At 43.5% G+C, this 26,709-nt stretch overlaps 1 protein-coding gene across 1 annotated transcript in view; it reads right to left on the bottom strand.

Moving 5' to 3' along the window:
* Positions 1–456: 456 nt before the first annotated feature.
* LOC115152816 (integrin alpha-9) overlaps positions 457–26,709 on the bottom strand; it is a 151,918-nt gene continuing 125,665 nt past the window's right edge. The window contains exons 22-28 of the mRNA XM_029697656.1: positions 24,309–24,417; positions 23,806–23,913; positions 19,184–19,309; positions 18,602–18,721; positions 16,895–16,990; positions 7,539–7,658; positions 457–1,455 (exon numbers count right to left, since the gene is read on the bottom strand). Of these exons, the coding sequence (XP_029553516.1) occupies positions 1,354–1,455; positions 7,539–7,658; positions 16,895–16,990; positions 18,602–18,721; positions 19,184–19,309; positions 23,806–23,913; positions 24,309–24,417 (781 nt within the window). The 3' untranslated portion in view covers positions 457–1,353. The remainder of the gene's footprint in view (positions 1,456–7,538; positions 7,659–16,894; positions 16,991–18,601; positions 18,722–19,183; positions 19,310–23,805; positions 23,914–24,308; positions 24,418–26,709) is intronic.

The raw sequence follows: 26,709 nt of genomic DNA, 5'->3' as shown, positions 1-26,709 counted from the left end.
TATTGTGTGTAGATTGCTGAGGATTTTATTATATTTAATTAATTTTGGAATAAGACTGTAATGTAACAAAATGTGGAAAATGTCAAGGGTCTGAATACTTTCCGAATGCACTGTATAATCAATTAAACATTTCACAGAGCTCTTTTGCTTGGTTATCAGCATTTGTTCATGACAGTGACAACTTCGATATGTGACAAAAAATATATCTCTGTTTATGGTGAATGGAAGGTCTACACAGAGAAATATAATTTTGACTTGAATGGGAATGTCTGCTCCTGTAATTGTATTTCTGTGGGTCTTCATAGGACTTGCTTGGCTGGTTGCCCATATAGCTATCTATCTAAGGGAGAGGGAGATGTGTGAGATATTAAAGAGATATTTGTGAGCAGGAAACAGTACAGAACTAAAAGACACAATCTTTCACACTCCAGAAAATCCACATCTCACGATACTGGATAATATACAAAATGACTCATTTACTATACATTACATGCTGTATCTTTGGCCTGGAATCTAAAGGAAAGACGCTGAAACATAGCATCAACTCGGACATCAGTGCTTTAAAGAAAAACATATAGATATGCTTACATTAGACTTCAAAAACTCGAACCAACCATTTCGCAAAGCCCCAATTTAATACAATATGGTTTTAATATGTATAAAAATAAATGTTCACTACTATTAAAACAGAGCCCTGAGGGTTTTTGTTGTCCCGTCCCATAATATCCGCGTCATTGTCCACATCCTGTCCAAGAACGTCTATCTCCTTGGGTGTATTCAGTGACGTGAAACACTCAGAACGTTGCAGATAGAAATAGAATGTTTAGAGCTAACGCATCATGTCTGTTCTGAACAATATATTTCTAACTGAATGTTCTGGAACATTACAGCATCCTGAACAGGCCCGTTGTTTCTTTAACAGTTCCATTTTGTTTATTTCCGTTGGCAGGAAGTTACCTCCATAGGGACTAATTGAATTCTATTGCGAGTGTTGTATTAATTTGACACAAAACGGAAGAAAACTGACAAACAGGAATGGGATCCTAGTCCAATAAGAAACGCTAATTTCCAATTTCCATTGCACTGAATTAGGGTCCTAATGAATCTGATCCTAGCGAGTGACACCAACCTCCACCTCAGATGTCTGTCTGTTAGTTCCCTCGATCCCCAGTCTCCCACCCACAAAAAAAGTCTCCCTCCAAAAAATCCAGAGACCATTTATTTCTCTTCCACATATGGAAGATTGAAGGGCCCTTATTCCTGATTGGCTGGCTGTGGTGAAAGCCCTCAGCCCATTGGATCCTCCATTGACCCAATCCCCACACCCTGTGCTCTCATTGGCTTCTCTGTCCCTCAGTGGTTCTTTTCCACCCAATCCCAGCTCTCGTCAGCTCTGTCCTTCCTGTTTTTCTCGGCCTCGATGATCTCCCGGTAGCGCCGGCGGAAGAAACCCATCTGGGAGAGGGGAATGAGAAAAGGAGGAGAGAATAGGATGATAAGGAGAGGGGGAGAGAAGAAAAACACTTGTTGTTAGCTCCGGCTCAGTGGTTAAGGAGGTGGACCTATGACCAGATGTTTGACCTGTTAAGATTGAGGATTACCTCTGCTCATATGGGCCTCAATGGTCAACAGTGGCTTAAATCTCAGGTGAAATGGTTAGGGAGTGAGATGGACCTTTGACCCCTGTCAGCTGTTCTTTAGGGTCAGTGGCTTCATATATCTTTTTGTATTTATTATATAGGACAGTGAGACTGAGGGTTTGCTAGCAGTGGGTCAGATTTGAACCCTCGCTTGGACTGGTGCATGTATTCCTGAGGCAGCAACTTAGACCACTAGACCATCCGGGCAACGCAGTCAGTTGTTCTAAGGACCTATGTGAGATGGACCTATGGCCAGATGTTTGACCTGTTAAGATTTACTAGTCTCTATTATACTGGCCATCAGGCAGAAACCACCAGGTTAGAACCTTGTGGATTGAAGGTTTCCCTTGCTGGAGAAGCTGTTGAGAGCCTTTGCTCTGGTCTCTGCTTATGTGGAATGAAGGCTTCCCTGGCTGGAAAAGCTGTTGAGGCCCAAAGTGAGCTTCCGGGCTCTGCTCTTGTGGTGACACTAGTTGGGCTGTCTTTGTTGTGCGCCAAGTTTAAAATGTTGTTTTATGTAGTTTCTACTATTCTAAATGTTTTATTTGATGATGAAGTGATGGTTGCGTGGTATTGTCATGGTATTGTGGTATTGTGGTATTGTCATGGTTGCGTGGTATTGTCATGGTTGCGTGGTATTGTCATGGTTGCGTGGTATTGTCATGGTTGCGTGGTATTGTCATGGTTGCGTGGTATTGTTATGGTTGCGTGGTATTGTCATGGTTGCGTGGTATTGTCATGGTTGCGTGGTATTGTCATGGTTATGTGGTATTGTTATGGTTGTGTGGTATTGTCATGGTTGTGTGGTATTGTCATGGTTGCGTGGTATTGTTATGGTTGCGTGGTATTGTTATGGTTATGTGGTATTGTCATGGTTGCGTGGTATTGTTATGGTTGTGTGGTATTGTCATGGTTGCGTGGTATTGTCATGGTTGCGTGGTATTGTCATGGTTATGTGGTATTGTCATGGTTGCGTGGTATTGTCATGGTTATGTGGTATTGTCATGGTTATGTGGTATTGTCATGGTTGTGTGGTATTGTCATGGTTGTGTGATATTGTCATGGTTGCGTGGTATTGTTATGGTTATGTGGTATTGTCATGGTTGTGTGGTATGGTCATGGTTGCGTGGTATTGTCATGGTTATGTGGTATTGTCATGGTTGCGTGGTATTGTTATGGTTGCGTGGTATTGTCCTGGTTGCGTGGTATTGTCATGGTTGCGTGGTATTGTCATGGTTATGTGGTATTGTCATGGTTGCGTGGTATTGTCATGGTTATGTGGTATTGTCATGGTTGTGTGATATTGTCATGGTTGCGTGGTATTGTTATGGTTATGTGGTATTGTCATGGTTGTGTGGTATTGTCATGGTTGTGTGATATTGTCATGGTTGCGTGGTATTGTTATGGTTATGTGGTATTGTCCTGGTTGCGTGGTATTGTCATGGTTGCGTGGTATTGTCCTGGTTGCGTGGTATTGTCATGGTTGCGTGGTATTGTCATGGTTGTGTGGTATTGTCATGGTTGTGTGGTATTGTCCTGGTTGCGTGGTATTGTCATGGTTGCGTGGTATTGTCATGGTTGCGTGGTATTGTCATGGTTGTGTGGTATTGTCATGGTTATGTGGTATTGTCATGGTTGCGTGGTATTGTCATGGTTGTGTGGTATGGTCATGGTTGCGTGGTATTGTCATGGTTATGTGGTATTGTCATGGTTGCGTGGTATTGTTATGGTTGTGTGGTATTGTCCTGGTTGCGTGGTATTGTCATGGTTGCGTGGTATTGTCATGGTTATGTGGTATTGTCATGGTTGCGTGGTATTGTCATGGTTATGTGGTATTGTCATGGTTGTGTGATATTGTCATGGTTGCGTGGTATTGTTATGGTTATGTGGTATTGTCATGGTTGTGTGGTATTGTCATGGTTGTGTGATATTGTCATGGTTGCGTGGTATTGTTATGGTTATGTGGTATTGTCCTGGTTGCGTGGTATTGTCATGGTTGCGTGGTATTGTCCTGGTTGCGTGGTATTGTCATGGTTGCGTGGTATTGTCATGGTTATGTGGTATTGTCATGGTTGCGTGGTATTGTCATGGTTATGTGGTATTGTCATGGTTGTGTGATATTGTCATGGTTGCGTGGTATTGTTATGGTTATGTGGTATTGTCATGGTTGTGTGGTATTGTCATGGTTGTGTGATATTGTCATGGTTGCGTGGTATTGTTATGGTTATGTGGTATTGTCCTGGTTGCGTGGTATTGTCATGGTTGCGTGGTATTGTCCTGGTTGCGTGGTATTGTCATGGTTGCGTGGTATTGTCATGGTTATGTGGTATTGTCATGGTTGTGTGGTATTGTCATGGTTGTGTGGTATTGTCATGGTTGTGTGGTATTGTCATGGTTATGTGGTATTGTCATGGTTGTGTGGTATTGTCATGGTTGCGTGGTATTGTCATGGTTATGTGGTATTGTCATGGTTGCGTGGTATTGTCATGGTTATGTGGTATTGTCATGGTTGTGTGGTATTGTCATGGTTGCGTGGTATTATCATTGTTGTGTGGTTGGTATGCTGTCTAGTTGTTGTTTCTCAAAGCCCCTCAGGGATAAATCACATATTTAAAAATAAATGTTTTTATTGAATGTAATTTAAAAAGGAATGGGAAGAATACACTGGCTACACATAGCCTCTGTTCATGCTATGTGCCTTAGTGGTCAACAGACTGAAGAATATAATTTGCCTTTTCCAGAAACATTCACCAGTTGAAAAGCAAAAGGAAAAGTGATACCACAAGGGGATTACACCACCTGTGGTGTTTTGGAATGCCTGAAGCGATCCTGCTACTTATTTTTCTTCAAAAAACGTTGACCAGTCTTGAACTGGATTCTGCACTCCGTGACGATACACTGAGTGTCCAAAACATTAGGAACACCTTATCTTTCCATGACATAGACTGACCAGGTGAAAGCTATGATCCCTTATTGATGTCACTTGTTAAATCCACTTCAGTCAGTGTAGAGGAAGGGTTGGAGACAGGTTAAATAAGGATTTTTAAGCCTTGAGACAACTGGGACATGGATTGTGTATGTGTGCCATCCAGAGGGTGAATTGGCAAGAAAAAATATTAAAGTGCCTTTCAACAGGGTATGGTAGTAGGTGCCAGGCGCACCAGTGTGTCAAGAACTGCAATGCAGCTGGGTTGTTCACGCTCAACAGTTTCCTGTGTGTATCAAGAATGGCCCACTACCCAAAGGACATCCAGCCAACTTGACACAACTGTGGGAAGCATTGGGCAAGCATCCCTGTGGAATGCTTTCGGCACCTTGTAGAGTCCTGGCCCCGACTCAATAGTAGGAAGGTGTTCCTAAGGTTTTGTACACTCAGTGTATAGTTTGTATAAGGAAAATATAGAAATTCAGTAAACGTCAGCTAGATAGACAGATGAATAGATACACACCATGGATCTGTTGATGTCTATCTAAACATAGAGATGACGCTACTGTGAGAAAACACTAAGGGTCAGCTCAGCGAAAAGACAACAAAAGAGATTCTCTCTCTCTCTCTCTGATTCAGACAGGCTGTGTCCAAAATGGCACCCTATTCCCAACATTGTGCACTACTTCTGATTAGAGCCCTCAGAGTCCTGGTAAAAAGTAACACACTATATATGGAATAGGGTGCCATTTGAGACACAGCCTGGTTTTTTTCCCCACAGGAATTTCCTCAAAGAGGAAATAGTGGACATGTGCAGCTCTTGTACGTGGGGTTTACTTTGGCAGAGTGCAAGGACTTGGAGAAAGGGAGGGCTAGTGTTACAAACACACACAGTATATTCCAGGAGCAACATTTCAGGGTTTAGTCGTGCTATTCCCAGTGGGAGTAGCAAACGAGGGAAAGAAAAAGAGTTTTGCGTATAGAGAAGTAAAGGGGTCTGGTCTGTATAGAGAAGGGACCTGGTCTGTATAGAGAAGTAAAGGGATCTGTTCTGTATAGAGAAGTAAAGGGGTCTGGTCTGTATAGAGAAGGGATCTGGTCTGTATAGAGAAGTAAAGGTGTCTGGTCTGTATAGAGAAGTAAAGGTGTCTGGTCTGTATAGAGAAGGGATCTGGTCTGTATAGAGAAGTAAAGGGATCTGTTCTGTATAGAGAAGTAAAGGGGTCTGGTCTGTATAGAGAAGTAAAGGGGTCTGGTCTGTATAGAGAAGTAAAGGGGTCTGGTCTGTATAGAGAAGGGATCTGGTCTGTATAGAGAAGTAAAGGTGTCTGGTCTGTATAGAGAAGTAAAGGTGTCTGGTCTGTATAGAGAAGTAAAGGGGTCTGGTCTGTATAGGGAAGTAAAGGGGTCTGGTCTGGACATCAATTGGGGGCCATTTCCCCTCCAAGATCTTTCTTTCATGTGTGTGGTATGATGTGTGTGTGTGTGTGTGGTATGCATGGTCAGTGTACATTTTTGTGAAGTCCATGTTGTTCCTTGTGTGGTTGTTAAAGACTATCCAAGAGCACATCCCCTATGACTGACTGACTGCATGCCACTCTAATCCAAGAGAAGCATTTCACAACTAAACAAATCCCTGGGACCTGGAAAATGTAGCACTGACAAATGCTTGATGGCTGAAGTGTGTCCATTGTGACTGCTGAAGTCATACTTTATTTGCGAGTGCTGACTGTCTTTTTCTTTAGAAATGTAGCACTGTCACAGACTAAACAATAGGTTCAGAGATGCTCAATACAAATTGCCCAATGTGACTAGTTGTTAACAAGTTAATGTGTTAGCTTGGGGCTAACATGTTCCTCTGACAATACGCCAAACATCATTAGACAATCGTGGTGTCATTACACAATACCACAACACTGTTGGGTTCTGAGAATATGAAATATAGTTATTCATGTCACTGAGGGAGAGAAGGTAATGTATAATGTTTACATTATGTCAAGATGTGTTATTGTTAGCCATCAGGAATCCTCTGGGAGGAGAAGAGACACAGTCTGGTACCAGTCACCATGACAGCTGTGAGTTGGGGAGGAGTGAGCACTTTGGGGCAGAGGTCAGGTCAGATAAAGTGAGGAAGAACAGATATCACTAAGGTTCTGTCTAGCAACAGAGATGCATTGGCTGTTCAAATGTGTAGGAGGAGACTCAGCATAGGGGACAGGGTTAAATATCAGTGCTGGTGTGAATATGTTTTTTTGTCGAGCTTTCATAGTGTCGAGTTCTTACTCTGATAATTAGAACCTAACAACACAAACTACAGAAATTAAAGATAGTGGCATTAAGTGGTGAGGAAAGATTAGAGATAGTTATGAGAGAAGAAACGGGTTACAGTGTAATGAACAGTTAGAGGGGAGGTGTTCTAGGCTATAGTCTAATGACCAGTTACAGTAGAGGGGAGGTGTTCTAGGCTATAGTCTAATGACCAGTTACAGTAGAGGGGAGGTGTTCTAGGCTATAGTCTAACGACCAGTTAGAGGGGTGTTCTAGGCTATAGTCTAATGACCAGTTACAGTAGAGGGGAGGTGTTCTAGGCTATAGTCTAACGACCAGTTAGACGGGAGGTGTTCTAGGCTATAGTCTACCAACAATATGAGGAACAAAAACATGGACCTCCCAATAACAAGGAAATTACATGGTATAGTCCACACTATTTGCTGTACTGTGTTTATTATTCTCTTTTAAATGTATTTATTTATACCTTTATTTAAATAGGCAAGTCAGTTAAGAACAAATTCTTATTTTCAATGACTGCCTAGTAACAGTGGGTTAACTGCCTTGTTCAGGGGCAGAATTACAGATTTTTACCTTGTCAGCTCAGGGATTCGATCTTGCAACCTTTCAGTTACCAGTCCAACGCTCTAACCATGAGTGAGTGAGTGAGTGAGTGAGTGAGTGAGTGAGTGAGTGAGTGTTACCTTCCAGAGCAGCACAGCCAGCAGTAGGAAGATGAGTATTCCCACCAGTAGGCTGATGGCAATGATCCAACCAACAACATAGCCTCTTGGCTCCTGGCTGTGGAGTGCCTCGAACACCAGCTGAAACACAATGGCAATACAGTCAAACGTAGCCTCAAACACAGAAACACCTAGAGACACACAGCCAACCACACAACCCCTTGGCTCGTGGCTGTGGAGCACCTGGAACACCAGCTAAAAGAACAAGATTACAGTCAAGCACAAATATTTACACTAACACATTTAAAATAGTGTAAATTATTTCTGAGATATCAATCAAATGTATTTATAAAGCCCTTTTTACATCAGCCGATGTCACAAAGTGCTATACAGAAACTCAGCCTAAAATCCCAAACAGCAAGCAATGCAGATGTAGGAGTATGGTGGCTAAGAAACACTCCCTAGAAAGGCAGGAACCTAGGAAGAAACCTAGAGAGGAACCAGGCTTTGAAGGGTGGCCAGTCCTCTTCTGGCTGTGCTGGGTGGAGACTATAACAGTACGTGGCCAAGAGGTTCAAATGGTCATAGATGACCAGCAGGGTCAAATAATAATAATCACAGTGGTTGTAGAGGGTGCAACAGGTCAGCACCTCAGGAGTAAATATCAGTTGGCTTTTCATAGGCGATCATTCAGAGTTAGAGATAGCAGGTTCGGTAGAGAGAGATAGCACGTCCGGTGAATAGGTCAGGGTTCCATAGCCGCAGGCAGAACAGTTGAAACTGGAGCAGCAGCACGACCAGGTGGACTGGGGACAGCATGGAGTCATCAGGCCAGGTAGTTCTGAGGCATGGTACTAGGGTATTACGCATACCTACTACTATCCTACATTTTCAGAGCAATGCAAATGTGAAAGACTGGAAATTCAAGGTAACAGCTGGAACACAAGATTCCATTGGAAACAGAGACATTCACACAGATTCACATCTAGGATTACATTCAAACACAGTTTGATACAGACTCACTCGAACCATGTCAGTGAGGGAAACAGATCAGAGCACAGGATTTATATGACCTCAACGTCCTGAACACACACACACACGAAGACCAGCAAGGACCTCAGACCCCCGAGCCACGGACTGTTCACCCCGTTACCATCTAGAAGGCAGAGAAAGTACAGGTGCATCAAAGCTCGGACCGAGAGACTGAGAAACAGCTTCTATCTCCAGACTGAGAAACGGCTACTACCTCCAGACTGAGAAACGGCTACTACCTCCAGACTGAGAAACGGCTACTACCTCCAGACTGAGAAACGGCTACTACCTCCAGACTGAGAAACGGCTACTACCTCCAGACTGAGAAACGGCTACTACCTCCAGACTGAGAAACGGCTACTAACTCCAGACTGAGAAACGGCTACTAACTCCAGACTGAGAAACGGCTACTATCTCCAGACTGAGAAACGGCTACTATCTCCAGGCTGAAAAACAGGTTCTATCTCCAGGCTGGTAAACAGCTTCGATCTATGTCTGTTAACCATACACATTTGAAATGTATAGTTCTTTCATTGTACATGTGAACACATTTCAAAACATGAATTAAATCAATCCAACTATTGCAACATCATTCTAATCTTATATGGTCACAGATAATATTGACAGTATAAATGAAATTTCAAAATATTACATGAGAGTACTGTATAGTAAGCTCATAGTAAGTTAATTTATGAACCAACATACAGTCTGATCTCTTGCCTGCTTCCCATAACGTTAGTTCACAATCAGGGGCGGAAATCCCGGGGGGGACGGGGGACACACGACCCCCCCATCCTGGGAAAAATATGATTTGTCCCCCCCAATATATCACTGAAACATAACTATGTAATTTAAATAATATTAATAATACGCAATGAAAGCAATTGTGCTGATTATAGACACTTAATAGCGCGTTTTTAAGTTTCAAAAGATTGCAACCCCCCCACCCTTTGCCTCACAATGGTTTGATCCACTGCCAGTTCCTTAGCTTGCTAGGTAACAGAGAGGTCGTATCTACTGTCTGAAAGGCACTCAATGCACGTAACTGACGTGAGGTTAATCCTGTCAATCGCGCACACACACTAGCTGAATTTGCAGAGCTAGCGCGCAAATATTAACTATTAAGCTAGCTAGTACCTATTCCATTTATGTGGCGTCGTCAAAGATGGAATCAGCATGCAGATGATGTAAGTCAGTGCTTCAAAGTCCCTGTGATAAGGTTAGCGATAAACTGAAATCCAAACTGAACAGAACTACACTCTCTTCTACCATTGTCTTAAATATATTTAATGGTCTCTTTGCAAAAGCTAAATTGTCGCAAGTGAACTTTTATTTATTTATTTTATTTCACCTTTATTTAACCCGGGTAGCAAAGATTATAGCAAACACCACTGAAACTGAATTGGTGCTCGCTAGCTTTGCAAATTCAGCTATTGTTGGAAGCCAGCCAATATGAAACAAACTATTAAAATTACAAAAGGTTGCAGCATATGCTGTGTAAATGGTGAACTCATACAGCTGTCAACTCTTGTCATTTTAATCCGTTTCACATTTGCTAGCTACCTTTTAGATCGAAGCCCAAATAGAATGATTGAAGATGATAGAAGCCCATCTCCTACTGTAAATAACCTACACACTGTGTGTGTGTGTGTGTGTAGCCAGCCAGCCAGCCAGCCAGGTAGAAAAATGGCAGAAAAATAAAAGACGGACATCTGAGTATTTTTCAGTACACCAAAACGCATAGTAAGAACCCTAGTAGCCTAATATCTCAAAGACTAGTTGATAAAATGTTCATAAGAAAGAAATGAAATTCTAATGGAAATGTTTCACAATGATGTCATTAGGCAGAGTAGGCAACAGATGGCACACAGACAGCAGAGTTGGGGACAGATATGCAGGGACAGACTGGCAGAGACAGGGAGTCTCAGGTAAGTTTGTTGAGTCTTTGTTTGGCAACATTATGAAAGGTTCTCAATTTTTTTTACTTGTAAAATAGGAACATAATTGGAAAATGCAATGGATACCCCCACTCTCAACTTAAACTGGTGACTGAACTAAGATTTGTTAAAGGCAATGGTATTGCTGTTGTGATTAGTTGTGTAGTTTTGGGTACCGATAGTTAGGAGTACGGCAAACACCTTATTTCTTTGGTTCCTCAATATACATTTACCATATTACAATGTTTTACAGCACTACTTTTGGTGTCCCCCTCAGGAATTGCTCTTGAGAAAATGTCATGTAATTGTCCCCTCCAAAGTTGATATCAGATTTTCGCCAATGTTCACAATGACCCACTAAATTATCAAATCAAAATGTATTGGTCGCATACACAGTTTTGCAGATGCTATCGCAGGTGCAGCGAAATGCTTATGTTTTTAGGTCCAACAGTGTATCTCTGACAAATCCTTAGTGGATTTAACCCTTCATAACGTACTGTAAGTACTGTAAGATAAGCTAAGTACTGTAAGATACACTAAGTACTGTAAATAATGTAAAATAAGCTAAGTACTGTAAGTACTATACATTAACCTGAGTACTGTAAGATAAGCTAAGTACTGTAAGTGCTATAATATAAGATAAGAACTAAGATAAGTACTGTAAGTACTATAAGTACTGTAAGCTAAGCACTGTAAAATAAGCTAAGTACTGTCGGATAACCCTAAGTACTGTAAAATAAGATAAGTACTGTAACATAAGCTAAGTACTGTTAGATAAGCTAAGTACTGTAAGTACTATAAGTACTGTAAGCTAAGCACTGTAAGCTAAGTACTGTAACATAAGCTAAGTACTGTCAGATACAACACTCCTTCCATGGCCTCCAACTGCTTTTAAATGCTAGTAAAACTAAGTGAATGCTCTTCAACCGATTGCTGCCCGCACCCTCGCGCCTGACTAGCATCACTACTCTGGACGGTTCTGACTTAGAATATGTGGACAACTACAAATACCTAGGTGTCTGGTTAGACTGTAAACTCTCCTTCCAGACTCACATTAAGCATCTCCAATCCAAAATGAAATCTAGAATCGGCTTCCTATTTCGCAACAAAGCCTCCTTCACTCATGCCGCCAAACATACCCTCGTAAAACTTACTATCTTACTGATCCTTGACTTCAGCGATGTCATTTGCAAAATAGCCCCCAACACTCTACTCAGCAAACTGGATGTAGTCTATCACAGCGCCATCCATTTTGTCACCAAAGCTCCATACACTACCCACCACTGCGACCTGTATGCTCTCGTTGGCTGGCCCTCACTACATATCCGATGCCAAACCCACTGGCTCCAGGTCATCTATAAGTCTTTGCTAGGTAAAGCCCCGCCTTATTCCAGCTCACTGGTCACCATAGCAACACCCACCCGTAGCACGTGCTCCAGCAGGTATATTGCACTGGTCATCCCCAAAGCCAACACTTCCTTCGGCCATCTTTCCTTCCACTTCTCTGCTGCCAATGACTGGAACAAATTGCAAAAATCTCTGAAGCTGGAGTCTTATATCTCCCTCTCTGACTTTAAGCATCAGCTGTCAGAGCAGCTTACCGATGACTGTACCCGTACACAGCCCATCTGTAAATATCACACCTAACTACCTCATCCCCATATTGTTATTTATCCTCTTGCTCTTTTGCACCCCAGTATCTCTACTTGCACATCATCATCTGCAGATCTATCACTCCAGTATTAATGTTAAATTGTCATTATTTCGCTTCTATGGCCTATTTATTGCCTACCTCCCTACTCTTCTACATTTGCCAACACTGTACATAGATTTTTCTTTTCTATTGTGTTATTTACTGTACTTTTGTTTATGTGTAACTCTGTGTTGTTGTTTTGTCGCACTGCTTTGCTTTATCTTGGCCAGGTCGCAGTTGTAAATGAGAACTTGTTCTCAACTGGCCTACCTGGTTAAATAAAGGAGAAATAAAACATTTAAATAAAAGATAAGCTAAGTACTGTAAGTACTATAAACTAAGCTGAGTACTGTAAAATAAGCTAAGTACTGTAATATAAGCTAAGTACTGTAAGATAATCTAAATACTGTCAGATAAGCAAAGTACTGTATGTACTGTAAGCTAAACACTGTAAGATGAGCTAAGTAATGTAAGTACTATAAGTACTGTAAGATAAGCTAAGTACTGTAAGTGCTGTAAGCTAAGTACTGTACAATAAGCTAAGTATCGTAAGCTAAGCTAAGTACTGTAAATAAGTACTGTAAGTAATGTAAGATAAGCTAAGTACTGTAAGCTAAGCTAAGTAAGGGGTGGCAGGCAGCCTAGTGGTTAGAGCGTTGGACTAGTAACCGAAAGGTTGGTGGATTGAATCCCCGAGCTGACAAGGTAAAAATCTGTCATTCTGCCCCTGAACAAGGCAGTTAACCCACTGCTCCTAGGCCATCATTGTATATAAGAATTTGTTCTTAACTGACTTGCCTAGTTAAATAAAGGTAAACAAAGTACTGTAAGTACTTTCAATACTGATGCAGGTCTGTCTGGGATTGTGACAGATCTGGGTTCAAATACTATTTGAAATATTTTAAAACAAACAAAGATCTGTGCTTGATTGAGCTTGCCTGCCGCAATAGAATAGTCCCAAAACTGCAAAGCCCACCCATCTAACAATTTAGGCAGGCTAGAGCAAACTCTCACAGTATTGAAGAAACATTTCAAATATTATTATTTGTACTCAGGTCTGTAGGTCAGGGTCTGGGCTGTGGGTCTGGGCTGTAGGTCAGGGTCTGGGCTGTGGGTCTGGGTTGTAGGTCAGGGTCTAGGTTGTAGGTCAGGATCTGGGCTGTGGGTCTGGGTTGTAGGTCAGGGTCTGGGCTGTGGGTCTGGGCTGTGAGTCAGGGTCTGGGTTGTAGGTCAGGGTCTGGGTTGTGGGTCTGGGTTGTAGGTCAGGGTCTGGGTTGTGGGTCTGGGTTGTAGGTCAGGGTCTGGGTTGTGGGTCTGGGTTGTAGGTCAAGGTCTGGGCTGTGGGTCTGGGCTGTAGGTCAGGGTCTGGGCTGTGGGTCTGGGTTGTTGGTCAGGGTCTGGGCTGTGGGTCTGGGTTGTAGGTCAGGGTCTGGGCTGTGGGTCTGGGTTGTAGGTCAGGGTCTGGGCTGTGGGTCTGGGTTGTAGGTCAGGGTCTGGGCTGTGGGTCTGGGTTGTAGGTCAGGGTCTGGGCTGTGGGTCTGGGTTGTAGGTCAGGGTCTGGGCTGTGGGTCTGGGTTGTAGGTCAGGGTCTGGGCTGTGGGTCTGGGTTGTAGGTCAGGGTCTGGGTTGTGGGTCTGGGCTGTGGGTCTGGGCTGTAGGTCAGGGTCTGGGCTGTGGGTCTGGGTTGTGGGTCTGGGCTGTAGGTCAGGGTCTGGGCTGTGAGTCTGGGTTGTAGGTCTGGGTTGTAGGTCAGGGTCTGGGCTGTGGGTCTGGGTTGTAGGTCAGGGTCTGGGCTGTGGGTCTGGGTTGTAGGTCAGGGTCTGGGCTGTGGGTCTGGGCTGTAGGTCAGGGTCTGGGCTGTGGGTCTGGGTTGTAGGTCAGGGTCTGGGCTGTGGGTCTTGGTTGTAGGTCAGGGTCTGGGCTGTGGGTCTTGGTTGTAGGTCAGGGTCTGGGTTGTGGGTCTGGGTTGTAGGTCAGGATCTGGGCTGTGGGTCTGGGTTGTAGGTCAGGGTCTGGGCTGTGGGTCTGGGTTGTAGGTCAGGGTCTGGGTCTGGGTTGTAGGTTAGGGTCTGGGTTGTACGTCAGGGTCTGGGTTGTGGGTCTGGGTTGTAGGTCAGGGTCTGGGTTGTGGGTCTGGGTTGTAGGTCAGGGTCTGGGCTGTGGGTCTGGGTTGTAGGTCAGGGTCTGGGCTGTGGGTCTGGGTTGTAGGTCAGGGTCTGGGCTGTGGGTCTGGGTTGTAGGTCAGGGTCTGGGTTGTGGGTCTGGGTTGTAGGTCAGGGTCTGGGCTGTGGGTCTGGGCTGTAGGTCATGGTCTGGGCTGTGGTTCTGGGCTGTAGGTCATGGTCTGGGCTGTGGGTCTGGGTTGTAGGTCAGGGTCTGGGCTGTGGGTCTGGGTTGTAGGTCAGGGTCTGGGCTGTGGGTCTGGGTTGTAGGTCAGGGTCTGGGTTGTGGGTCTGGGCTGTAGGTCAGGGTCTGGGCTGTGGGTCTGGGTTGTAGGTCAGGGTCTGGGCTGTGGGTCTGGGTTGTAGGTCAGGGTCTGGGCTGTGGGTCTGGGTTGTAGGTCAGGGTCTGGGCTGTAGGTCAGGGTCTGGTCTGTGGGTCTGGGTTGTAGGTCAGGGTCTGGGCTGTGGGTCTGGATTGTAGGTCAGGGTCTGGGCTGTGGGTCTGGGTTGTAGGTCAGGGTCTGGGCTGTGGGTCTGGGTTGTAGGTCAGGGTCTGGGCTGTGGGTCTGGGTTGTAGGTCAGGGTCTGGGCTGTGGGTCTGGGCTGTAGGTCATGGTCTGGGCTGTGGTTCTGGGCTGTAGGTCATGGTCTGGGCTGTGGGTCTGGGTTGTAGGTCAGGGTCTGGGCTGTGGGTCTGGGTTGTAGGTCAGGGTCTGGGCTGTGGGTCTGGGTTGTAGGTCAGGGTCTGGGTTGTGGGTCTGGGCTGTAGGTCAGGGTCTGGGCTGTGGGTCTGGGTTGTAGGTCAGGGTCTGGGCTGTGGGTCTGGGTTGTAGGTCAGGGTCTGGGCTGTGGGTCTGGGTTGTAGGTCAGGGTCTGGGCTGTAGGTCAGGGTCTGGTCTGTGGGTCTGGGTTGTAGGTCAGGGTCTGGGCTGTGGGTCTGGATTGTAGGTCAGGGTCTGGGCTGTGGGTCTGGGTTGTAGGTCAGGGTCTGGGCTGTGGGTCTGGGCTGTAGGTCAGGGTCTGGGCTGTGGGTCTGGGTTGTAGGTCAGGGTCTGGGCTGTGGGTCTGGGTTGTAGGTCAGGGTCTGGGCTGTGGGTCTGGGCTGTAGGTCAGGGTCTGGGCTGTGGGTCTGGGTTGTAGGTCAGGGTCTGGGTTGTGGGTCTAGGCTGTAGGTCAGGGTCTGGGCTGTGGGTCTGGGTTGTAGGTCAGGGTCTGGGCTGTGGGTCTGGGTTGTAGGTCAGGGTCTGGGCTGTGGGTCTGGGTTGTAGGTCAGGGTCTGGGTTGTGGGTCTGGGCTGTAGGTCAGGGTCTGGGCTGTGGGTCTGGGTTGTAGGTCAGGGTCTGGGCTGTGGGTCTGGGTTGTAGGTCTGGGCTGGAAATCCCTCCTCCTAAGACATCAGGCACCCACAATAACACAGCATTCCAATATGGTGCATAGCAAAAAGGAATATGGAAGAATTACACCTCTTCAAACTGTAACATGTTTAGTTAAGAGTATGTGTGTGTGTGCATTGGAAGCATACAGTATGTTACATTCTGATCCGTTGTTTGACTGACTGACTCCAGCTGAGTTTGTGCTGAGCTATCAATATTGAACAAATGTTTACGGGTACTAAAACGTAAGGAACCATTTCAATCGAGTCAATGAGCTCATAACTCATACAGTAGATTATTTTTATTCTCCTATCATTTACCGGGCCTGTTTGCATGTCACAGGGGATAAACTATATCTTATCAGCTGTTGGTAAGTAGCAGGCTGGGAATTGAAAGAGAGCCTCGTTACAAACCAAGGCTACTGCACACCAAGGAACCACGAAGCTTTCTCTAGGGACATCAGAGCTGCTGAGGGACCAGGGCTACTGAATTCACTAAAATCTCTAGTGGTTTGAGGTAGTGAACTGACCAGACGCTCAGGGGGGGGTGGGAGGTGTTTCTGGGGAAAATTAAAGTGGTCACTAAGTGCTGGGAGAGCAGTTGTGAATGGACACATTCACAGTATCGTCTGATTCAGTGGCTGAATTAGCCAAGCTCTTCTTGGGGCCTGGGAGTCGAGCAGTGAGCTGGGGTCTGGAGGTCATCACCGTAATCAGCTGAGAGGATCGAGGATAAGGGGATGCAGAGTGCTCATCACTTCATTCCACTGCTCCATAGGCACATCCAATCACTCCACACAGAGGATTGCCCTGTGTGTGTGTGTGTGTGTGTGTGTGTGTGTGTGTGTGTGTGTGTGTGTGTGTGTGATACCCTGCTGTCTCTGAGGAGACCTTGTCCTTGAGGACCACAGCTGAGGACCCCCAAATACAACCCTGCCTCACCCCCATGACATCCAGGTTGATCTGGCTTCCTGCCTCCAGCTACTCCCCAGGCTTCAATTTCCACTAGATTCAGCTTCTAGATTCACCCCTCAGGGCTAGCTGAGGAACATCACAGCAATAAACTGGCTGTTAGGATGTCTCACTGACATCTACTGCATGCTGAAACTGATCCAACACACTGATTGACTCATATATTCAGCGCTTTGCAGGAGTAAATCTATCAAGAGTGATATACTTACTGACGTGTCTTCTGATAGCCCCTGCGGTACCTCTATGGCACTCCCGTCCACTCTCACATTACCCCTAGTCACGAACTGGATCAGCGATGAGCTGTCCTGTAGGTAGGTGTGTGTGTGTGTGAGAGAGAGAAGGGGAGGATTCATACTTCCTTCTGATCCATACTGTAATAAACATTATTGGCCTAAGTAAAACATAAAAATACACTAACCATGTAACAACCAGGTAACAACCAGGTAACAACCAGGTAACAACCAGGTAACAACCAGGTAACAACCAGGTAGCATCACTATCATTCAAAAGTTTGGGGTCACTTAGAGATTTCCTTGTTTTCCATGAAAACATACATGCAATTAGTTGCAAAATGAATAGAAAATATAGTCATGACGTTGACAAGGTTATAAATAATGATTTTTAACTGAAATAATAATTGTGGATTCTTTGCTATCGTCAAAGAATCCTCCATTTGCAGCAATTACAGCCTTGCAGACCTTTGGCATTCTAGTTGTCAATTTGTTGAGGTAATCTGAAGGGATTTCACCCCATACTTCCTGAAGCACCTCCCACAAGTTGGATTGGCTTGATGGGCACTTCTTACGTACCATATGGTCAAGCTTCTCCCACAACAACTCAATAGGGTTGAGATCCGGTGACTGTGCTGGCCACTCCATTATAGACAGAATACCAGCTGACTGCTTCTTCCCTAAATAGTTCTTGCATAGTTTGGAGCTGTGCTTTGGGTCATTGTCCTGTTGTTGGAGGAAATTGGCTCCAATTAAGCGCCGTCCACAGGGTATGGTGATGCAAAATGGAGTGATAGCCTTCCTTCTTCAAGATCCCTTTTACCCTATACAAATCTCCCACATTACCACTAACAAAGCACCCCCAGACCATTACATTGCCTCCACCATGATTGACAGATGGCGTCAAGCACTCCTCCAGCATCTTAATTTCTTCTGGGTCTCACAGATGTTCATCTTTGTGATACGAACAACTCAAACTTAGATTTGTCTGTCCGTAATATTTTTTCACAATCTTCCTCTGTTCAGTGTCTGTGTCCTTTTGCCCATCTTAATCTTTTATTTGTATTGGCCAGTCTGAATATGGCTTTTTCTTTGCAACTCTGCCTAGAAGGCCAGCATCCTGGCCTCTTCACTGTTGACAATGAGATTGGTGTTTTGCGGGTACTATTTAATGAAGCTGCCAGTTGAGGACTTGTGAGGTGTCGGTTTCTCAAACTAGACACTGTAAGGTACTTGTCCTCTTGCTCAGTTGTGCACCGGGGCCTCCCACTCCTCTTTCTATTCTGGTTACAGCCAGTTTGCACTGTTCTGTGAAGGGTGTAGTGCACAGCATTGTACGAGCTCTTCAGTTTCTTGGCAATTTCTCGCATGGAATAGCCTTCATTTCTCAGAACAAGAATAGACTGACGAGTTTCAGAAGAAAGTTCTTTGTTTCTGGCCATTTTGAGCCTGTTCGAACCCACAAATACTGAACTAGTTTATTGCTTCTTTAATCAGTACTACAGTTTTGAGCTGTGCTAACATAATTGCAAAAGGGTTTTCTAATGATCAATTGGCCTTTTAAAATGATAAACTTGGATTAGCTAACACACCGTGGCATTGGAACACAGAAGTGCTGATAATGGGCAAACTTTTGAACGGTAGTGAATGTAACAACTATGTAATAACTAATATCCATGTACTTACCCTCTTCAGTATCTCTGTGTTTAGTAGAAGTTTCACATATATACTGACAACTTCCTCTTTGGACTGGGAGCCCAGAGTACATGAGATGGTTAAACATGCTCTCCCTGGCCGGTCACAGTCCTGTTAGAGAGAAGGGGGGGTGAGAGAGAAGAGACAGAGAATGAGGGAAAGCAAGAGAGAGAAAAAGAGAGAGAAAGAGGATGGGAGAGAGAGAAAGAGACAAAGAGGGGGGGAGAGAGAGAGAGAAAGAGGGGGGAGAGAAAGAGGAGAGAGAAAGAGATTGAGAAAGAGAGGAGAAAGAAAGAGAAAGGAGAGAGAAAGAGAGAAGAGAGAGAAAGAAGGAAAGACAGAGAGAGATGAACAGATGCTACACAACACACACATGATACATCACCAAGGGAAACACTTTCAGTGATCCTAAAAGTCCACTGACTGGGACAGTCCAGGTGTGTGTGTGTTCATGGAGGCGTGCGTGCATGTACACGCCTCTCTCTCTCTGTGCCTGTGCTGTGTGTGTTCATGGATGTGTGAGTGTATGGACCATCTCTCTTTTGGTCTCTCTCTCTCTCTCTGTTTATTCACCAGGACCCTGCGTCCAGACTTGGTGAAGAAGGCAAAGATGGTGTGGAAGATACTCTCTCTGTCCTGGGGGATGGAACAGGGCTGGGGGTTCCTGTGAGGGATGCAGATCCCTTGCCCCTCCGCCACCTGGGGAGACAGAGAAAGAGGAGGAGGAAGATGAGAAAAGGGAGGGAGGACGTGAAAAGGTTGATGGGAAGAGGAGGATGGGAAGAGGAGGATGGGAGGAGGAGGATGGGAGTTGGAAAGATAAATATCTCAGGAATGTTCAACAACACATTCTACAGGTGAGTAGAGGACTCTTCTGAGAGAGACCAATAATTTGACTTTTAAGACCCACTGATACATTTCTCAAAATGTTTAAGGTTTCACAATTTGTTTTTGTGTTTTACTTGTTTTAAGTAGGGGCACAACTTTCACTCGGGACAACATCGCACCCATATTCTGAAATTGCATTTTTGTCCCTGACAGTTTTGGAATGTGATACAAAACGAGGCAATAATGTTTTTTAGGACCATGCTGACGCCTCCGAGCCAGTGGGTAGGATGTTTAGAGTGTTTATATATACACCAGTCAAAAGTTTGGACACACCTACTCATTCAAGGGTTTTTCTTTATTTTTACTATTTTCTACATTGTAGAATAATAGTGAAGACACCAAAACTATGACATAACACATTTGAAATCATGTAGTAACTAAAAAAGTGTTAAACAAATCAAAATATATTTTATATTTGAGATTCACCATCTTTGTTGCTTCAATCCACAGCCTAAGAAAGTCAGGGCTGCATCCCTAATTGTACACTATTCCCTATATTGGGCACTACTTTTGCCTGTGTGTGTGTTTGTGTGTGTGTGAGAGAGAGAAAGACCAAGAGAGCGAGAGAGAGTGTGTGTGAGAGAGAGAGAAAGAAAGATAGTTGACCCTCATAACAACTGCACCCTGCTATTAGCTGATTTATGGTACATGAAAAATGTCATTTCTGGCATCATTGTGTAGCCCACCACTCGGTACCAAGTTGTTACCAATTACTGTTTAACTCTTTTATTTCCATTGTTAACAGATTCTAAGTGAATACCATACAAATAGGGAATAGGGTGCCATTTGGCATACAGACTTTTCAGTGTTAACACTGACTGTAGTCTCCCTGTCCTATAGGGTAAGGAGAGGTCATTTCACACTGCGATTCTCTTCTTCTTATAGTAGGTCAGAGTAACAGACAAGATAAACACAGAGACTGGTAAGTATAATCTGAAAGGAGCTGTGGGAAAAAAGTGTTACATTTTAGTTGTTGTTTTACACTGACATTAATACATGTTTGGATGACATTAACACGTTAGGATGACATTATGACATTAACACATGTTAGGATGACATTATGACATTAAACACATGTTAGGATGACATTAATACATGTTTGGATGACATTAACACGTTAGGATGACATTATGACATTAACACGTTAGGATGACATTAACACGTTAGGATGACATTACGACATTAACACATGTTAGGATGACATTATGACATTAACACATGTTAGGATGACATTATGACATTAAACACATGTTAGGATGACATTATGACATTAAACACATGTTAGGATGACATTACGACATTAACACATGTTAGGATGACATTACGACATTAACACATGTTAGGATGACATTATGACATTAAACACATGTTAGGATGACATTAACACATGTTTGGAGGACATTACGACATTAACACATGTTAGGATGACATTACGACATTAACACATGTTAGTATGACATTATGACATTAAACACATGTTAGGATGACATTAATACATGTTAGGATGACATTATGACATTAACACATGTTAGGATGACATTACGACATTAACACATGTTAGGATGACATTACGACATTAACACATGTTAGGATGACATTAATACATGTTTGGATGACATTAACACGTTAGGATGACATTACAACATTAACACATGTTAGGATGACATTATGACATTAAACACATGTTAGGATGACATTAATACATGTTAGGATGGCATTATGACATTAACACGTTATGATGACATTAACACGTTACGATGACATTAACACGTTAGGATGACATTAATACATGTTAGGATGACATTAATACATGTTAGGATGACATTAATACATGTTAGGATGACATTAATACATGTTAGGATGACATTAACACGTTAGGATGACATTAACACGTTAGGATGACATTAACACATGTTAGGATGACATTAACACATGTTAGGATGACATTAAGACATGTTAGGATGACATTAATACATGTTAGGATGACATTAATACATGTTAGGATGACATTAACACATGTTAGGATGACATTAACACATGTTAGGATGACAATAATACATGTTTGGATGACATTATGACATTAACACTTTAGGATGACATTATGACATTAATACATGTTAGGATGACATTAACACATTAGGATGGCATTAACACATGTTAGGATGACATTAACACATTAGGATGGCATTAATACATGTTAGGATGACACACATGTTAGGATGACATTAACACATTAGGATGGCATTAATACATGTTAGGATGACACACATGTTAGGATGACATTAACACATTAGGATGGCATTAATACATGTTAGGATGACACACATGTTAGGATGACATTAACACATGTTAGGATGACATTAACACATGTTAGGATGACATTAATACATGTTAGGATGACATTAACACATGTTAGGATGACATTAACACATGTTAGGATGACATTAACACATGTTAGGATGACATTTATACATGTTAGGATGACATTAACACATGTTCGGATGACATTAATACATGTTAGGATGACATTAACACATGTTAGGATGACATTAACACATGTTAGGATGACATTAATACATGTTAGGATGACATTAATACATGTTAGGATGACATTAACACATGTTAGGATGACATTAACACATGTTACGATGACATTAATACATGTTAGGATGGCATTAACACATGTTAGGATGACACACGTTAGGATGACATTAACACATGTTAGGATGACATTAACACATGTTAGGATGACATTAATACATGTTAGGATGACATTAACACATGTTAGGATGACATTAACACATGTTAGGATGGCATTAACACATGTTAGGATGACACACATGTTAGGATGACGTTAACACATGTTAGGATGACATTAACACATGTTAGGATGACATTAATATATGTTAGGATGACACACATGTTAGGATGACATTAATACATGTTAGGATGACATTAATATATGTTAGGATGACATTAACACATGTTAGGATGACATTAATACATGTTAGGATGACATTAACACATGTTAGGATGACATTAACACATGTTAGGATGACATTAATACATGTTAGGATGACATTAACACATGTTAGGATGACATTAATACATGTTAGGATGACATTAACACATGTTAGGATGACATTATGACATTAACACATGTAAGATCATGACTGGAATTCAATGAAATTACAATATGGAAATATTTTCCCCACATTCTTTTAATCCCGGCTCATGCTTATCATGTGTGTTAATCTTGTCTGTGTGTTTATCTTGTCTCTCTGACCTACTATAGAAGAAGAGAACCTCAGTGTGAAATTACCTCTCTTTACCCTATAGGACATGGAGACTACAGTCAGACAGTGTTAACACAGAAAACCCTGTATCCCAAATGGCACCCTATTCCCTATGTAGTGCACTCCTTTTGACCAGGGCCCCAGTTTCATATCTCAGTGACTCCAGATCTACGTTGGGGATGTTATAGAATAGTAGCATGCTCCGCAGGTGCCCCATTCCCCCAGTCCCCCATTCGTTTCGTGCAAGCTCTCTGATCCCTCCAAGTAATTCCAGATGTGGGGATTCAGGGTGGGATACGGTCTGACGTCCCTACCGTCTCTGCTCCAATTCTCCCATTCAAACAGTCAACACAATTATAGGGTTGAGCTCCCCCTGATCTACCTATATGAAAGGAGCGGCGCAGAGGTTATGAAAACAAAGCACCCACTGGGGGTGCCTAAATGAGCAACTGTTGTTGTGAAACTAAATGGTCGCCCAGCCAGTAGTAGATGTATCAACACTTCTTTCCCATTTATCCCCAAAAAAATCTAATCGTGCCTCGCATTGTTCTAACAGGTCCTGTGTTCCATGACCAGAGACATAGATAAACAAGAAGGCCATTTTAACAGTATTAAAGTGTTTGCCAATGTGGATCCACAGCACTCAGCTATGAAGGAAAACAAGAGCGATAGACTTAAGTTGGATAAAGGCAACAAAGAATGTGGATGGTGTGTAGGTGCATAAAACCCTAAACAACGCCAGAGGTACTGACGTTTGGGTGAATGGGTGGATAGTGTGGACAGACTGCTGTTGGACATATGGACAGGGAAATAATGTGCTATCATTGGTCTCCCCTCAGAGCCTGGTTCCTGTCTAGATATCTTCCTTCTAGGATGTTTTTCCTGGCTCTTTGAGGTCTAGGCCAGGTTAATGTAAAAGCACATGATGACAACTGCTGATGTAAAAAGGACCTTATAAATTAATCTGATTGATTGAATTTGATTTATAAACTGCTGTTGGAAGGTTCCCACCTGTGTGTCCAGGATGTGGAACATGTCGGCCCCATTGCCAGCCAGTCGGTTGGGGATCCTGATGTCCACTATGGAGCCAGGTAACCTGCTGGGGCCGTTGTTGATCACCTGGAAGAAGGTGAAAGAGGCGAAGATAAATATTAGGGAGAGAAAGATGGTGAAGGGTAGAGAGAAATAGAAGGTCAGGGGTAAGAGAGGTAAAGGATTGAGGTAAGAGAGAACTTGGGGGGGTAGAAAGAAAGAGAAAGGTGGATGAGAGACAGGGATAGAGAGAGAGTGAGAGAGTAGTGTGAGAGAGTGAAAGAGAGAGAGCAAAAGAGAGAGAGTAGTGGGAGAGAGAGAGTAGTGAGAGAGAGAGAGAGCGATAGAGAGATATGTTTACAAGGAGCCACAATAATATGCTGCATGTTTTGATGAGGTAGATGAGGTAGAGCTACTGGTACAGCCATATCAATATAATTGACTTGAATGGGGATTCCCGGATGTACAGGTGTCACCAATACCTGAAAGGTGAAGTTTAGAGGCTGGAAGTTACACTCCATGTCCTCCAGCTGGACGAATCGAGAGGCATCGATGGAGTTCCCATACAGAAAGGATGTTGGAGTCACTAAACTGTAGATGGATAGAAAGTCATATGGTATTGCACAGCGCCAACAGATTCATGCCAAGATCATTATTTAAGGATATTAAATCAAATGTATAACATGTTTTTGTAGGTCTGTATGTTTGATAGATCAATTTACTGTTAGAGAGACTGATTAAAGACTGGTGTGTCCAGATGTTTTCTTCAAGTCCTGTGGTAGAGGAAAGCTGTTATGTTCTGTGAGAATAGTAGCCTGACGACGCACTAATTTCTTCCACTGCTCTATCAATCGCTATATACTTTAGTCTGAGCCATCATTGAAGTCGTTTTTGGTGAGTAGGTGCACGAGGGGCGTTGTACAAAACAAAGTCATCAGCGATTGGATTGTCTCCAACCAATCAATCAGAGTATCAAAGTCAATGACGAAGGAAAGATCTACGATCTGATAAAACACCTCAGCTACAGCTCTATGTTGTCTGATAATGTAGCTCAGTTCTGTTGTCTGATTATGTTGTCTGATAACGTTGTCTGATAATGTAGCTCAGCTACAGCTCTGTTGTCTTACAATGTTATCTGATAATGTAGTTTAGCCCTGTTGTCTTTGTCATGACATTGCCCTCTTTGGACACTGCGAGCACCATCCCCCTACCTCTGCACCATCTCCCTCTGTCTCCTACACCCAGGCTGCTGTGGTCAGAAGAGGTCGTAAATTCCTATGAGGAGATCCTCTCCTCATGGCCACAGTATAGCGAGAGAGTGTTTTCATAGAGAGACAAAGGAATTTCTTCCACCTCACAGAACTGGAGAACCAAACTATATGTATGTTCTGTAGAAGGTATAAAAGATCGGTGAAGAATCCAGCTACGAACTGGTCCGTTTGGTACAATTTTGTGAAACTCATGAAAGACAGAGTTGTATTTCTGTTTAAAGTTTCAAAGTCCTTGGCATGCCCCCAGGGACACAGACAGGACCTGGCGTCATGAGACAGCCTTTTTCTATGTCCCGAATAAAACCCCCACCTAGGTTTTCTATCACCAGACCGAGCTTACCTCAATTACGAGACCATGCATTTCTCTGGCTGAACTTTTAACCATACCACGTGGTTAAACTCTTAGACTATCGATACCGACAGAATAAGAACAAGTCTTTGATATTAATTACTAGTCTGCAGCTAGGAATTTGGTATCATTGAACGCGAAGACCGACAACCGCCGAAAACATCTATTCTATAACGACATGAATGAATGTCACTCTGAACTATCCATTCTAACCACGAGAGAGAGAGAGAGAGAGAGAGAGAGAGAGAGAGAGAGAGAGAGAGAGAGAGAGAGAGAGAGAGAGAGAGAGAGAGAGAGAGGACAAACTCTCCAACAGAAACAAACTTTTCAACAGAGATCCCGACGACACACTGAAATATATATTGATTGCAAATCGTCCCGAATGAGTGAGCATTCATGTGCAAAGGATTAGCATTTCAATTATTATAATTAGCAACTCTGTAGTGCCTTCTCAGCTGACCCCCACTTCCCCTATGATTTCTTTGTAACCATATCTACTGTTTGTTATGCATTTCTGTGAATTACTTAGTTAGGAAATAAATGATTTTAAGACAATTGACGTATGGATGACTCATAGTGAAGACTGGGTTCGTGCAGATAACCAACAATTTACAACGTTTGGAATGAGACTAACGTGAGGTAAATAATAATTCATTAATTCGAAGACTAATTGATCAGATATTATAATATCTGAAAGTTATATTAGGAAAATTATAACTTTGTAATCTGAATATTTTCCTTGGTGCCCTGACTTCCTAGTTAATTACAGTTACATGATTAATCAGGTTAATCGCGTAATAATAATTACAGAGCGTTATTTGATAAATATGTCTTCTGTTTTAATGCTGCCAAAGACCCGACATCTTATAATGCTGTCTGATAATATAGCTCAGCTCTGTCTGGTGTCTTTCATCTGTCAAGAGGCTTAGAACAGAGGTGGAGAGACCAGGCAGGGAGAGACCAGGTGGGGGAGAGACCAGCGGGGGAGAGACCAGGCGGGGGAGAGACCAGGCGGGGGAGAGACCAGGCGGGGCAGAGACCAGGCGGGGGAGAGACCAGGCGGGGGAGAGACCAGGCGGGGGAGAGACCAGGCGGGGCGAGTCCAAGCAGGGAGAGTCCAAGCAGGGCGAGTCCAAGCAGGGCGAGTCCAAGCAGGGCAAGTCCAAGCAGGGCGAGTCCAAGCAGGGCGAGTCCAGGCAAGGAGAGACCAGGCAACGACAGACCAAGCAAGGAGAGACCAGGCAGACTCATAAACTACCAGAG

Source organism: Salmo trutta, chromosome 18, assembly GCF_901001165.1.
Source record: "Salmo trutta chromosome 18, fSalTru1.1, whole genome shotgun sequence".
Lineage (NCBI taxonomy): Eukaryota > Metazoa > Chordata > Actinopteri > Salmoniformes > Salmonidae > Salmo > Salmo trutta.
This window is presented reverse-complemented; position numbering and strand designations above follow the sequence as displayed.